The following is a 14,026-nucleotide window of genomic DNA, read 5'->3' on the forward strand; positions in this document are numbered from 1 at the left end:
GCCAGCCTCATAGCGGGGATTCACTGAAGATTCTTCCCCGGAGGAAACATCAGTGAACCCTCGCTATGAGTCTGGCCGTGCCAGGCTAGCATGCCCAGGCATGTTCCCCTACACTAGCTTGAAAAACAAAATCAGCTGATGACAACGCGTCTCACCGTTATACTATAGTTCTGAACCGAACGGTGGAATGGGACTTTTTATAGCCGTACGGATCAAGACTTTTGCTGCCCAATGTGCCCATGACCCCCCCCCCCCCCCAATGTTACTGCGATCAAAACAATGAAAGCAGTGAGATAGATTAGGCGAGGCGGCAATCATCATCAAAAAGAAAGCATAGTTATGAAGGTTTATAGTCAGACATTGACAGGCAGATATAACAATAAACACAATAAATATGCTATACATCCTATACATCGAATGAAAGCCCTGAATGTGTACTTTTACGAGGAAAAGAGTAAACATTGATCCCATGTACAGTTTGTCATAAATTGGATACTGGGTGGATGCACATTGCGCCCACCAGATATAACTGCAGAGAAGACATGGACCCGAACTCAATATTCACAAAATAAGGCCTATAGCGACATATAAATACTATATACCGTATGAAACAGAAGACTCTCTGCTTTCATAAGGAAAAAAATTGTACTGTAATAATAAAAAAATCACACCCCTGTGAAGTGAGCAGTGCAACTCTACTTCTCTACTTATTCACTACAGCTCGCTATATACGGACTGAGGCAGAAAGTCATGTAAACCTTTTATTTACAGTTTGGTCTGTAAACTTCTACTGTAATAATAAAAATCACACCCCTGTGAAGTGAGCGTTGCAACTGTTCTGTACTTATTCACTACAGCTCGCTATATACGGACTGAGACAGAAAGTCATGTAAACCTTTTATTTACAGTTTGGTCTGTAAACTTCTACTGTAATAATAAAAATCACACCCCTGTGAAGTGAGCGGTGCAACTGTTCTCTACAGTTGCACCGCGCAACTATAAAGAACAGTTGCACCGCTCACTTCACAGGGGTGTGATTTTTATTATTACAGTAGAAGTTTACAGACCAAACTGTAAATAAAAGGTTTACATGACTTTCTGTCTCAGTCCGTATATAGCGAGCTGTAGTGAATAAGTACAGAACAGTTGCAACGCTCACTTCACAGGGGTGTGATTTTTATTATTACAGTAGAAGTTTACAGACCAAACTGTAAATAAAAGGTTTACATGACTTTCTGCCTCAGTCCGTATATAGCGAGCTGTAGTGAATAAGTAGAGAAGTAGAGTTGCACTGCTCACTTCACAGGGGTGTGATTTTTTTATTATTACAGTACAATTTTTGAGTGGTGTAAACCACTCCTACAACTGGCTTTTGTGTGCATAAAAAAATGACCGTGGTTGCTATGTTCAAAATAATTTCTGACGTAATTAAATCACACCCGGGTGAACTGGATGACCGTAGCAACCGTGGTCATTTTCTCTGCGCAAAAAAAGCCAGTTGTGAAATCACATCCAGGTGTGATACATACATTTATCAAAAATGATAGCTTTTTTTACTTAACATATTTTGTGTGATTTCATTACGTCAGACATTACGTCAGACCACAGCTGATCATGCTATATAAAACCTTACACCACTCAGTTCACACGGGTGTGATTTTTTTATTTTCCTTATGAAAGCAGAGAGTCTTCTGTTTCATACGGTATATAGTATTTATATGTCGCTATAGGCCTTATTTTGTGAATATTGAGGAGTTCACGTCCATGTCTTCTCTGAAGTTATCTGGTGGGCACAAGCTGCATTCAATAACCAATTACTGTCTAACTGTAGATGGGATCAATGTTTACTGTTTTCCTCGTAAAAGTACACATTCAGGGCTTTCATTCGGTGTATAGGATGTATAGGATATTTATTGGGTTCAATTTTATATCTGCCTGTCAATGTCTCTGACTTTAAACCATCCATAACTCTGCTCGCTGTTCAAGATAACCACTTCCAGGCAAATGCAGGTGTTGCAAAAAGGTCAATATCTCCAGAATGGAACATGGTAAAATCAAAATGTATTTTTTTAATTGAAGTGGACAAGTTCAGCTTTCTTTTGATGTAGGCGTGTGATTCTCGCTATAAGAGAACATTTTACTGTGGGCCCCCGAACAAGGCCTTTGTGCAATGTTAAATGGCAGCAACATCCAAATAGGCCTGTTGAGATCTTCCAGCAATCAAAGTGTTAAATGATGTGAACGGGCGAACAACCCACCATGCCTCTTCGATGAAGCCGATGACAAACTTTCTCACTTCGATGGATTTGTCAGTCTGAAAGGCGATCATCTCCTGCACAAGACAAGTTTCATATAAACATGTCAAGAGAAATCAAGTACTTTATATCAGTGGCTTTCCCCCAAACCCACTGATTTTATTCCTGGACCCATGCCCTCATGTTCAATAACTGTTATCCTGTTTTCCTTGATGCCAAATTGTGTGCTTTTAATCGTGTAATGTTAATTTGTTTTGCTTTTGACTACCGTTTTATATTTTTACACTTTGAGATTCTGAGGAATGTAAAGTGCATTATAAATAAAATCCATTATTATTATTATTATTTTCACATCCAGGTAAACTTCATACTGGTAATGATGCCTAAAGGTTGAAGGTTTGAATGCCCACTGGGCTTGGGGGGGGGGGGGGCACATGATAAGTTACACCAGGTCAATGTAAATATGTAAGTGCATCTGTGTGGCTACTGTGCATGTACTGTGTACAAACAAAAAGTCTAAACTAGGGTGACCAGAATGGGGATTTGTTCTGATTTGAAGCTGTGTGCCTAGTCTAAAGGCTCAATCAGTCGTTGCGTGTATGCACACCTAAGGTGCACATACCGTACATGTATGTGTGCGTGCACAACAAACCTGCAAACTAATGTAAAGGTCCCAGTTTGAGGGGCTGAATATTATAGTTATGGTCACGCTAGTCTAACCCATTTTCCACATAGACTCTGGCATCCCCATTCGTGGGTACTACATATATGGGATCATATCCGACTCAGTTGATTTGCTTACATCCAAGAAGTTGTCCAAAAGGGAGGGATCCTTGTTGATAATGAGCTCCTGGACCTGAAACAATGGTACAAATGGTTCATCTCCAAGTATATAGACAATGATTCATTCTCCTTTGTTTGGAACCAAATGTTAAAGGACAACTTTAGTTTTTTTATTAGCTGTTTTTGACAGGGGGGCGGGGGCATTCGAGCATGGGGCTAAATATCTATTTCTTTACAAAATTTTATAGCGATTTATTTTTTTATTATTTACTATAGTCCTACTAGACCCCAAGAAATTACATCTGGCCCACAAAAGATCACAGGATCTACTGAATGTGAAGGAGGCCTACTGGGGGGATGCCACACTGTGTGTCATAGGCTCAATATGTCAGTTTACACATTCAGTAGATCCCGTGATCTTTTGTGGCCAGATGTAATTTATTGGGGTCTAGTAGGACTATAGTAAATAATAAAAAAATAAATCGCTATAACATTTTGTAAAGAAATAGATATTTAGCTCCATTCTCTAATGCCTAAAACGAAAGAAAGCAGAAAATGAAAAAAAAAATACACTCACCTTTTACTTTCTCTAATAACCTAAAACATGAACCTTGGTTGAAAAAAACTAAAGTTGTCCTTTAAGTTGAGGAGAGTTTGTTAATACCAACCTGTCTAAGGGTGGTGAGCTTCTCGTCTGTAGAAATCAGAGCAGCCTGATTTAACAGATCTACAACCTGGGGGACAGGATCAAACAAACACATGATTAAAATGTCTGCTTTTTATGCCAGCCTAAGATAATAAAGATGTTCTAAAAAACAACTTTACAACTCTGTTGCTGTCAAATGTATCCGTGTCTCGTAAAGGGCAATATATCAATATTAGATCGATATCTTGACATGAGACTCGCTGTTGTCTGGGAAGCCTCATCACGTAAACCTTATGTTTACGCCCCCGATATGCTATATTATAGCATATCGGGGGCACTTTGCCAAATAATTCCTCACCTTTCTGTCAGTTACTGTCATTGCTGTTGTATCCTACTTACTCACCTGCCAGTGAGGAGCCCCCACCGGGAGGATGAAGAGCAGGGGTGCCCACACTTTTTTTGACTGAGCTACTTTGAAAATGACCAGCTCAACAAGATCTACCCACCGCAAAGAATTATAATTTCATTGCTGTAGTTTAGAAATGTACCTGGGGCGGCTTTGAAATAGCGGCGCTGGCGTTACGCACAGTATAAGACAAATGCACTTGGAATGGTAAATATAGGGAGAAAAATGGAATAGGTATAAGGGTTTTGGATTTAATTTGTAATTCTACCGACATTTGTGAGCAGCAACAGTCTTGAAAACGAAGTATTGCATTATGGTTTTGAGTTTTTATATTTAAATTAAATATTATTTAGGGCCATGTCATGTGATCTACCTGCACAGCCTTTGTTATCTACCCTTTGGGCACCACTCCGTGCTACTACTCCCACCCAACACACCCTGCTGACAGGCTCCGCCGCAGCTCATAGGATTACACTGTGCGGCCACGGAGCCGACTTGGGGACCCAACGCAAGGACAACACATGAGACGGTCACGGCCACACAGCCAACGCAGCTCCTCCAAGGAAAACAAACAAATGAACGGAGCTGAACGTGAATCCCCCCCACCGCCCACCCCTTTTTCCCCTCACTGTATATGTTTATTTTCCCTTTTTACCTCCATTATGATGAATTCCTGTTCTGTTCTTTGTCTATATAGAAGTGTCTATTTGTACGTCTCTAAATGTTTTTGATGAATTGAACATGGTGGACCCTATTGGAAACAAGTGTAATGCTTAATTGGGTCGTCCACTCACAGTTAACAGTCTTTGTATTGAGTTTGTGCTTGAAATGTACTGTAATTCTGCAAACTGTTAATAAATATTTCAATCAATCAATCAATCAAGCAGTGACAATTATCGCCCCCCGGCTCAGGGGTAGTAGAGTGGCTGGATGGTAACCGCAAGGTTGCCAGTTCGAACCCGGGCTCCCCCAGAGTTAGTGTCGAAGTGTCCTTGAGCAAGACACGTACTGAACCCCTAATTGCTCCTGATGTGCTGGTTGGTTCTTTGCATAGTTTCCGCCACCATCGGTGTGTGAATGGGTGAATGTAATGCACAATCTATGTAAAGCGCCTTGGATAAAGGCGCTATATAAATGCACCATTTACCATTTAACCCCCACCCCGAATTTGTCCAAACATCCCCCAACCCTAGTGTTACCGTTTCATCACTCAACGCTTAGACATTAAGATAAAAAGGTAAGAAACTATCACCTTTTCACTGGTGGTCATGTCAACCACGTTAGGGGTGTCTCCCCCCTCCATTTCTACTTCCATCTCTTCAACAAAATGCCTTCATATCAACACACACCTGCAATGAAAAAAAACATTTGTTCTTATATCAACACAAACCTGCAATTAAAAAAAACATTTGTTCTTATATCAACACACACCTGCAATTAAAAAAGGATTCCTTCATATAAAAATAAATTGGGTGCAACTGAACAGTTAATTTAACTTTCAAAAAAACTTTTGGTCATTTCATCGTCTACTCAGGCTTATGGGAACACCCCAGACAGTTTTTTGCTTGCTTCAGTCAGTATTTAGCTATTTGATATTCATTTTAGCTGCCCCCCCCCACCAAACCACACCAAAGGGTCATGTTGGGACTCAGGACAAAACCGTTGGCTGGGTATGAGCATGAAAACAGCATGGTTGTTTTTCACCACCTGTGCGCAACCTAACACACACACAAACACACACGCACAAATTAGCTGTATATATATATATGATGATTTCGGGTGTGACAGTACAGTACAGTACAGTACAGTACAGTACAGTACAGTACAGTACAGTACAGTACAGTACAGTACAGTGATAGTAGAGTACAGTAGAGGGACCCCCACACGGTAACTCTGTCATTTCTCAACCGTTTCGGACACCGGGCGGCACACCGGAACCGGCCTGGCCCCCTGGGCGCGTTCCTGGAACAGGGCTACACCTTTCGGGACCCTCGGTTACGGGGGTGTACCGCCGTCCAAAATACACAGGGGTTGACACTAAGGTCTCAGAGGCACTTGCCCGTCGGGCAAGTAAAGGTCATGTTCCACTTGCCCTCAGCTCATGGCCACTTGCCCCCCAAAATATATTACAGAAAAGGTAACCGAGGAAAAGGGCAAAATGAAACCCTAAACAAAAACCTTATGGCCTACAATAAAAACATAATAAGTACTGTAATTGTGAGGTATATTTACTTTACTGGACTTTACTTCCCCATAGATCTACATTACAAGCTTGTAGATCTGCTATTTTCAAAAAGATGTTTTATACATTTTAAAACTTGTGAAATGAGACATTCTGCATAATGGGTATTTTCTACTTTAATACTTTTGTCCTTTTATTTACTAGAGTACCTTTTTTTTTCTTGTAAGAATATTTCTAAATTGCAGTATTGCTACTTTTACTTAAGTTAAACATTTGAGTACTTTTTTTTCTTCCACCACTGGGCTGGAGTAGAGTTATATTAATTAAGAAGAAACATCTTTGACAGAAAACGTTAGTGTCATACTCTATTACTGGAATGAAATGTAACATTTAAAAAAAGGCTAAACGAGTTTAATACACGGCAATTTCACTTCAATTTAAATGCCTGCATTAATCAATGTGCAGGTTTAATAATAAAAGGCCATGTATTAGCTTCGGCGTTAGCTGAAAGCTAACAGTAGATTCAGTCTGGCGTTCATGCGAGTGATTTAAAGACATACCTGTAGAAATTAAGCCTTTCTTATTTCGTCGCAAGAATGAAATTCTTTAAAAAAAGCAGCTCTAATCGCAGAAATATGAGTTAATATCCATTAGTTGTTGAACGAAACGCTCGAGCTCAACTCTTCATGGCGGCAGCCATGTTGGATCACAGTGTGAGTGTTGCCAGATTTTGCCAGAAGCAAGCAAGCAACCACGCCAACCAACAAGGTATTTTTCTCTTTCTTTCTTTCTTTCTTTCTTTCTTTCTTTCTTTCTTTCCCTTTTTTATTGACAAAATATCAACATTACAATTACATATGGATAGGATAAAATGCCGTTAAAATACTGGAAAAATAAACAGACAAAATACATTTAAATAATCTCGAGGTTATCTATTCAAATGATATATATAATAAACCACTGATTTACTTAACACTGTTCCTAATCACACTGACCTTCCTAAACCAGCCATTTACCTATGCTGTATTATATTCTGTCCCTCAATATCTCTGCAGCATTGTAATGTGAATGACCAGCAGTTAGAGCTGAACATTTCTGAGAAAGCCACAAGGTATGATGCACTATGGCAGTAGCCTGGCTAATAAGCCAGACTAATATCACACAACACTGTCTGGTAGGCAATTTTTTTTTGCCAACGGCTGATTCGGTCTGGTTTATTAACCAGGCTAACCATGAGGCTGAGTTGAAAATGTTCACGTGGCATTTCTTCCTCTGCCTAGTGGGAATGTGCGTGCACGGAAATCACACGATGTGTCCATGATTTGCAGCATTTTGTTTGAAACTGAGCACTCCTGCAAACTTTGGAAGCCAATCTTAGCCAATCAGGATGGAGACTGAGAAATCTGAAAGACCCGTTTCGTTGAATGGCTCTAGAGAGACTGTGTACCAATGTGCGTGATGTTTGGACAAAATCTGTAGGTGTACTGTCCAAAAACTTGTTTTGCACAAAGCGGCCTCCTGGTGGCGCTATAACAGGCCGTTCTGGAAATTCTGGGGCAGAGGTTGTGTGCAAAATTTGACATCGACCGGGTTAACGGTGCCGGAGATTAGCTGTTCACAGACGGACGGACACACACACACACACACACGGACGGACACACACACGGACGGACGGACGGAGTGCAAAACATACTCTCTCCCCATGCCTTCTGCCTGGTGGAGACAATAAGACCATTACTACTGTGAAAATGCAGTCTAAGTTGTAACTACATGGTTATACGAACAGATGGCAGCAATTCTCTCTAATAGAAAGCAAGGCCAGTCCTACCATGGGAGAAAAGTGTCCACACACACAGAGGCCTACCTCGTTCTTTTTCATGTCAAGGACACCCACATTAATATGTATTTGGCCGTGGACCCCCATCTGATAATATTTCGTACTGTAGGGAGGGACCCCCATACAAGATTTGTGTTGAAAAAGTATTTAAAAACTATTTTGACCGTTTCATTTTAGTTTCAATATGTTGGGGAATCCCCGAAACCCACAAGTTCACTAGAACTAACATGATGTTACAATGTTAGAGCCTCAGGGTCAGCAGAGAGGTTTTGGGAAGTGACCTGATGTACTTCCACCCCCCCCCCCCCCCCCCCCCCCCCCCCCCCCCCCTGCGCACTGTGTACACACGCACACGCACACTGTGTTAATGTCTCAGTCAAATTACCTCTTCTATTTACAGGGAAACAGGTCGAAATATTATTTTTTTATTTTGATAATGAATTGTTCCAGCAGCCCCACAATATGAATTCATTTTGATGTTTTTTGTTTTGTAGGTAACTATTGTATAATCGCAATATTACTCACAAGGGTGTGCTTTACCATGATTATTGGCACTTCAGTGATGCTTGGGACCTCGACTACGTCTCGTTCCTGACAGCATCACTGTCGTGCCAATGTCATGGTAAAGCACACTCTCTCGTGTAATATTGCTTAAGTGAATGGACTGAGGTAACATTAATACTAGTTAAATCAACACACAAATAAGTGCACATGTGCATGCACGTATGCATGCATTCACATTGTTTGATTAAAACATCGTATTGATAATTATCATATAATTTCATTAACTTTGACTTGGTGTTGGTTCTTCATAATGGACAGTCGTGAGGATTGAGTAACTTTCGAGAGATGATGAAAGACTGTGGTCACCTCTAGCTTCCGTTAGTATAGCCTACTCATTGTGCTTGGTAGAATGTCATCTCATATCCGCGGAACAGGTTGTATACCACAGAGCCTAGCAAAGGAGTGTGTGTGTGTGTGTGTGTCACTGTGTGTGTGTGTGTGTGTATGTGCGTGCGTGCGTGTGCATGTGTGTGTGTGCGTGCATGCGTGTGTGTGCGCGCGTGCACGTGATGTGTGCGTGTGTGTGTGTGTGTGTGTATATGTGCATGTGTGTGCGACTGTGCGTGCGTGCGCACGTGATATGTGTGTGTGTGTGTGTGTGTGTGTGTGTGTCTGTGTGGTTTATTTTCATTGGTGCACAAAGAGTGATCCGTCACATGTGAAAGAAGTGCCATCTACGTTTAGGGTAGTGAGGATACAGTATATCTTCAGTGTGTTGTGAAGAGGTAAAATACTTGCAGGAAGAATGAAGTCATAAAGGCACAAATGGCTGTAGCGAGGCATTCTGAGAACATTGAGGTCCAAGATGAAGACCAAGATGATACAAACTACGAGAATGAAACCACCGTCACTGCAAGAAGAACTAATGTAGAAATGTCTGAAGAAGGACATTATGAGAGTCTTGATCTGCAAAAGAAAGACGATGCAGTCTATGAAGATCTTCGTGCCAAGACCAGGAAGCACAAAGGCCCACCGAAGAAGATACGGCAGTCTGGTGAGATTATTGAGACAAAAAATGCCCCTTTAAAAAAACGTTAAACTTTTACAGAAGAGGTTCAAAGATTGTAACTCATCTTACTTCTTCCATTTAGCAAAATGATGCGTAGCCTTTCTGTGAGCCAGTTCAGGAAGATGAGTCGCAGGGTCAGGGACAACAAAACAATACAAATCTGAAATAGGCCTAATAATTCAAAATTAGATCTTTCAAAAGGACTTCATACAAATAATTAATAGAATTAAATATATGGGGAAATCCTTGAATAAAGTAGTGAGTACTTTTCAGAAGTAGTGAAAATCGTTCATCTACAAGCTTACAACGTGTCGCATTGCAACGCATTGTGAGCTTGTAGATTGTCTACCTTCACTTGTTTGGGTCCCAGGGAGACATCAAATGTATACGTTTTGGGTCTCGAGCTAAAACATTTGGGATCTACTTTCAATGTGCTGAGCAGGGATAGCAGAGACCGCCAAGATAAAAGAATATTCACATTGTTGCATTTACATTTTAAATGTTTTATCTATTTGTGAGTTGTCTGACTGTGAACTCAACATTTAATTATAACTACTTATCATGTAATGTGAAATTCTGCTCAAGCTAACGAGGACAGGAGTGTAGCCTAATATTAAAGATGGACATGGAGACAGAGGAGACATGAGGGACACTGAGACTGAGGACAGTGGACAGTTAGAGAGTGAATAATGTAAAAGTATTGTTGGAGGTCATTTCAAAGCACTTTGGTCTGGTTGGGTTTAGACTTATATCTTGTTTTTGTCTAACAGGGAGAAGGCCTTTCAGAGTGGTTGCTGTGTGTCTGGGGATGCTGTGTCTGCTGGGTGTGAACATAGCCCAGGCTGTGCTCTGTGAGTATTACGTCACTAAACTACCACATCTCTCACTCAGGGAGCTTGTTGCCTGATGTGTATTCGCCTTGCCCTGAACTGCAATACTAGATCTAATACACTGTTAAATCATCAGAAGCTGTCATGGCTGTTGGTGGAGCAGAGATTAGCTGCTAGTCTGGCTGGATTTTTTAGGAACATTTGTTCAAATAAAAAAACAAAATGCTTATATAAAAATATTCATTATAGCAGTGATAGACACAGACATAATACCAGACATGTTGCAATGGGTCGATTTACAGTGCCTAAGCCAAGAACTGATGCAATGAAGATGTACAGGGCAATGGCTTTCTGGAACTCTACCAGTATGCATCACAGAAATTAAGGGTAAAAGGCACTTTAAGAAAAGACTGAAGGATTTTCTTATATATATGGCGAAATTGTAATTCTGTTTATGTCAATATACCAGTTAATGTAATCTAGAGTGAATGCACTAACCGTAGTTATGCTTTAATGTATTTCTTTTTTTGTTTTTTTTGTTTTCTTTCTTTTCTTTTGTGATATCTGTAATGTTTTTTTGTATGTATATTATTCTGTGAGGACCCCAGGAAGAATAGCTGTTGCCAGGTGCTAATGGGGATCCTAAATAAACTAAACTAAACTATTCAAGTATTAAAGCCACCGTACAGTATTAACCCAGAACTTGTTTTATTATATATATATTTTTTTCATTGTTTCTTTTTGCAAGTATTATTGCATGCATCTGAAAAGTATGATGAATAAAGTAGTTGACAAGTGACAATGCATATAAAAAGGATACATTAACAACATTGAGTTTTTTTTCATGAACAGTAGCAACAACTGTCTTTATCATCCATTTCTGTCCCTCGCAGATCGTTCACTCAGTAACAGCATGACCAATGAAGTAAACCAGCTGAAGACACAGATAGCAGGTGAGAGAAGATACAAAATAAATATTAAATAGTGTAATGTTATTGATAATTAAAATAATATCTGGGCTATAGAGGTGGAAAATCGGAGTAAACCCATCACTGCATGCTGGTGTATGACAACTATCATAGAACAATAATTATTCTTACAGAAACACTATTGGTCGTCACTAATGCTCATTATAACATGGCATCATTTCCGTCTACTCAATGTGTCTCATTGGTGGGCTGTGGACAGTTCAGAAACCTGCCTACCAATGACATCATCAATGGGGATGGCTGCTGAAATAGATTTCATAATAATCTAAATCTACAAAGTAACTGTAATCTGTCAAATAAATGTAGTGGAGTAAAAACAATATTTGCCTCTGAGATGTAGTGGAGTAGAAGTAGGAAGTAGGCCTACCACAACATTTAAATACTTAACTGTACAAATACCAGAACAGTTTACTTGAGTAAATGTGCGAGTAGAAAACACCATTAATATAATATGAATAGTTTTACCCTCCACTCCACTACATCTCTGACTACTATTATTATTACAACTATGTGATTCATTATCAGTACAGTGAAAATCCATCAGTAAATGATGATGTTTTTAGACAAGTCGTGTCCCAATGGATGGACGACGTTTGGATCCAGCTGTTACTACATAACTACTGAGAGGACATCATGGCAGGAAGGTAGAGAGTACTGTCTGAATCAAGGAGCTGATCTGGTGGTCATTAACAGTGGAGATGAACAGGTTAGTTGTGTCCGTGTGTGTGTCAGTGTGTGTGTGTGTGCGTGCGTGCGTGCGTGCGTGCGTGCGTGCGTGCGTGCGTGCGTGTCCAGGTGTCCATCATCCACATAGGACTCAAGGAAATAGGGTGCTATTTTTCCTTTGTTTTTTGACGATGGGTTCTCAGATTGTCCACATAGTTACAGAAGTGAATGTATTGCATACAATTAATGATGATTCAATCATGTACAAATAATCAGGTATTCATCAAAGGATTGGGACGTGCTGGTTCTTATTCATGGATTGGTCTGAACATGACTGAGGGCAGATGGACGTGGGTGGATGGAACACCACTGACAACACAGTGAGACATTTGACATTTTTTTTATATTGTAATTCTATCAAAGTCACTGTATGTGAGTGACTGAGTGGATGTGGTTTAATACATTGTTGTTTATTGTGCAGGTACTGGTACTGTATGTGAGTGACTGAGATGTGGTTCAATACATTGTTTTTTATTGACAGGTACTGGTACAGTGGATATCCCGTTGACTATGAAGACTGGGACTGTGCAGAGTACGGTCACTTGACTGACACTGGAACATTGTATAATGGCTTATGTTCATCTACATGGCCCTCAATCTGCGAGAAGTGATTGTTTTCACTTAATTTATCAAACTGCAGCTCAGTGTTCTGTTACAGCAGTAATTAGTAGTGAAGATCATATAAAGTACAAACAGTGGTGGAAAAAGTACTCCGGTTTTCTACTTAAGCAAAAGTACCAATACTGCACCATACAAATACTCTGTTACAAGTAAAAGACCGGAATTCAAAATACACTTGAGTAAAAGTAGGCCTACAAAAGTTCTGGCATTAAGATTTACGTAAAGTACCAAAAGTAAAAGTACTCAGTCATTATGTAGAATGTCTATCATTTCAAGTTTTCAAATGTCTAAAAATCATTTGAAAATAGCAGATCTACAAGCTCTCAATGCGTCAGACTCACAATAATGTTAGCTTGTAGATCAAATGATTGAAATGTATATTGGGCTGAAGTTACTTGTTACTGTAATAATAATACAAATGTACAAAGTAACTAGTAACTAAAGTTTTCAAATAAATGTAGTGGAGTAAAAGTACAATATTTGGATCTGAGATGTAGTAGAAAGTAGAAATAATAGTATTTGAATTGGAAATACTCAATAAAGTACAAATACAGCAAAATTGTACTTAAGTGAAAGTCTCAATTACTTAATTACACCACTGAGTACAACTACAAACTGTTGTAGCCATAACCACTTTAATGCATTGACACCAGGAAAGCATGTGTCATTTTAGATTTAAGCGTTCAAAAATAGAAGATATTCAAGGTGTCACAGCGCGTCACTTGGTGCCATGCACGCTGACACTATGCGAGCTTGTACATCTGCTACAAGTGAGCTTGTACATCTGCTACAAGTGAGCTTGTACATCTGCTACAAGTGAGCTTGTACATCTGCTACAAGTGAGCTTGTACATCAGTGATTTTCACAAGTGTTGCCTCTTTCTTGTTGTAGTGGCTAATTTACACCAACAATAAAACTTAAAAAAGCCACTAAGGGCACCAGGTAGCGAATCTTACGCAGAGGTAGGAATGAGTCCAGACAGGCAGCGAAGTTTAGTGGTGTTTATTTTCAGATGTTCGGTCCAGACATACAGCAAAAGATGGAAAATGTTCAGGTTCATCCCTGACCTGCTGGTAAAAAACCATATGCCTTCCTGGTGCTCTGCTGACTGACTGTGTGTGCTCATTAATTAAGTAACCTCAGCTGTGCCCCAAAACTGCCCATCACCTTCAAAATAA

At 39.9% G+C, this 14,026-nt stretch overlaps 2 protein-coding genes across 2 annotated transcripts in view; one reads left to right on the forward strand and one right to left on the reverse strand.

The window, feature by feature from the left end:
- sympk (symplekin) overlaps nt 1-7,001 on the reverse strand; it is a 45,350-nt gene extending 38,349 nt beyond the window's left edge. Inside the window, exons 1-5 of the mRNA XM_079519067.1 lie at nt 6,833-7,001; nt 5,343-5,439; nt 3,707-3,772; nt 3,058-3,111; nt 2,259-2,332 (exon numbers count right to left, since the gene is read on the reverse strand). Coding sequence (XP_079375193.1) covers nt 2,259-2,332; nt 3,058-3,111; nt 3,707-3,772; nt 5,343-5,405 — 257 coding nt within the window. The 5' untranslated portion in view covers nt 5,406-5,439; nt 6,833-7,001. The remainder of the gene's footprint in view (nt 1-2,258; nt 2,333-3,057; nt 3,112-3,706; nt 3,773-5,342; nt 5,440-6,832) is intronic.
- A 2,396-nt stretch (nt 7,002-9,397) lies between these two features.
- On the forward strand, nt 9,398-13,400 carry LOC306935173 (CD209 antigen-like protein D). The gene is made up of 6 exons (XM_079518086.1): nt 9,398-9,667; nt 10,453-10,533; nt 11,406-11,465; nt 12,065-12,207; nt 12,444-12,547; nt 12,709-13,400. Exons 1-6 carry the CDS (start codon nt 9,439-9,441, stop codon nt 12,836-12,838), a joined length of 747 nt encoding a protein of 248 aa, XP_079374212.1. The 5' UTR covers nt 9,398-9,438; the 3' UTR covers nt 12,839-13,400.
- Nucleotides 13,401-14,026: the final 626 nt, after the last annotated feature.

Source organism: Electrona antarctica (assembly GCF_951216825.1).
Source record: "Electrona antarctica genome assembly, chromosome: 13".
In the NCBI taxonomy this organism is placed as follows: domain Eukaryota; kingdom Metazoa; phylum Chordata; class Actinopteri; order Myctophiformes; family Myctophidae; genus Electrona; species Electrona antarctica.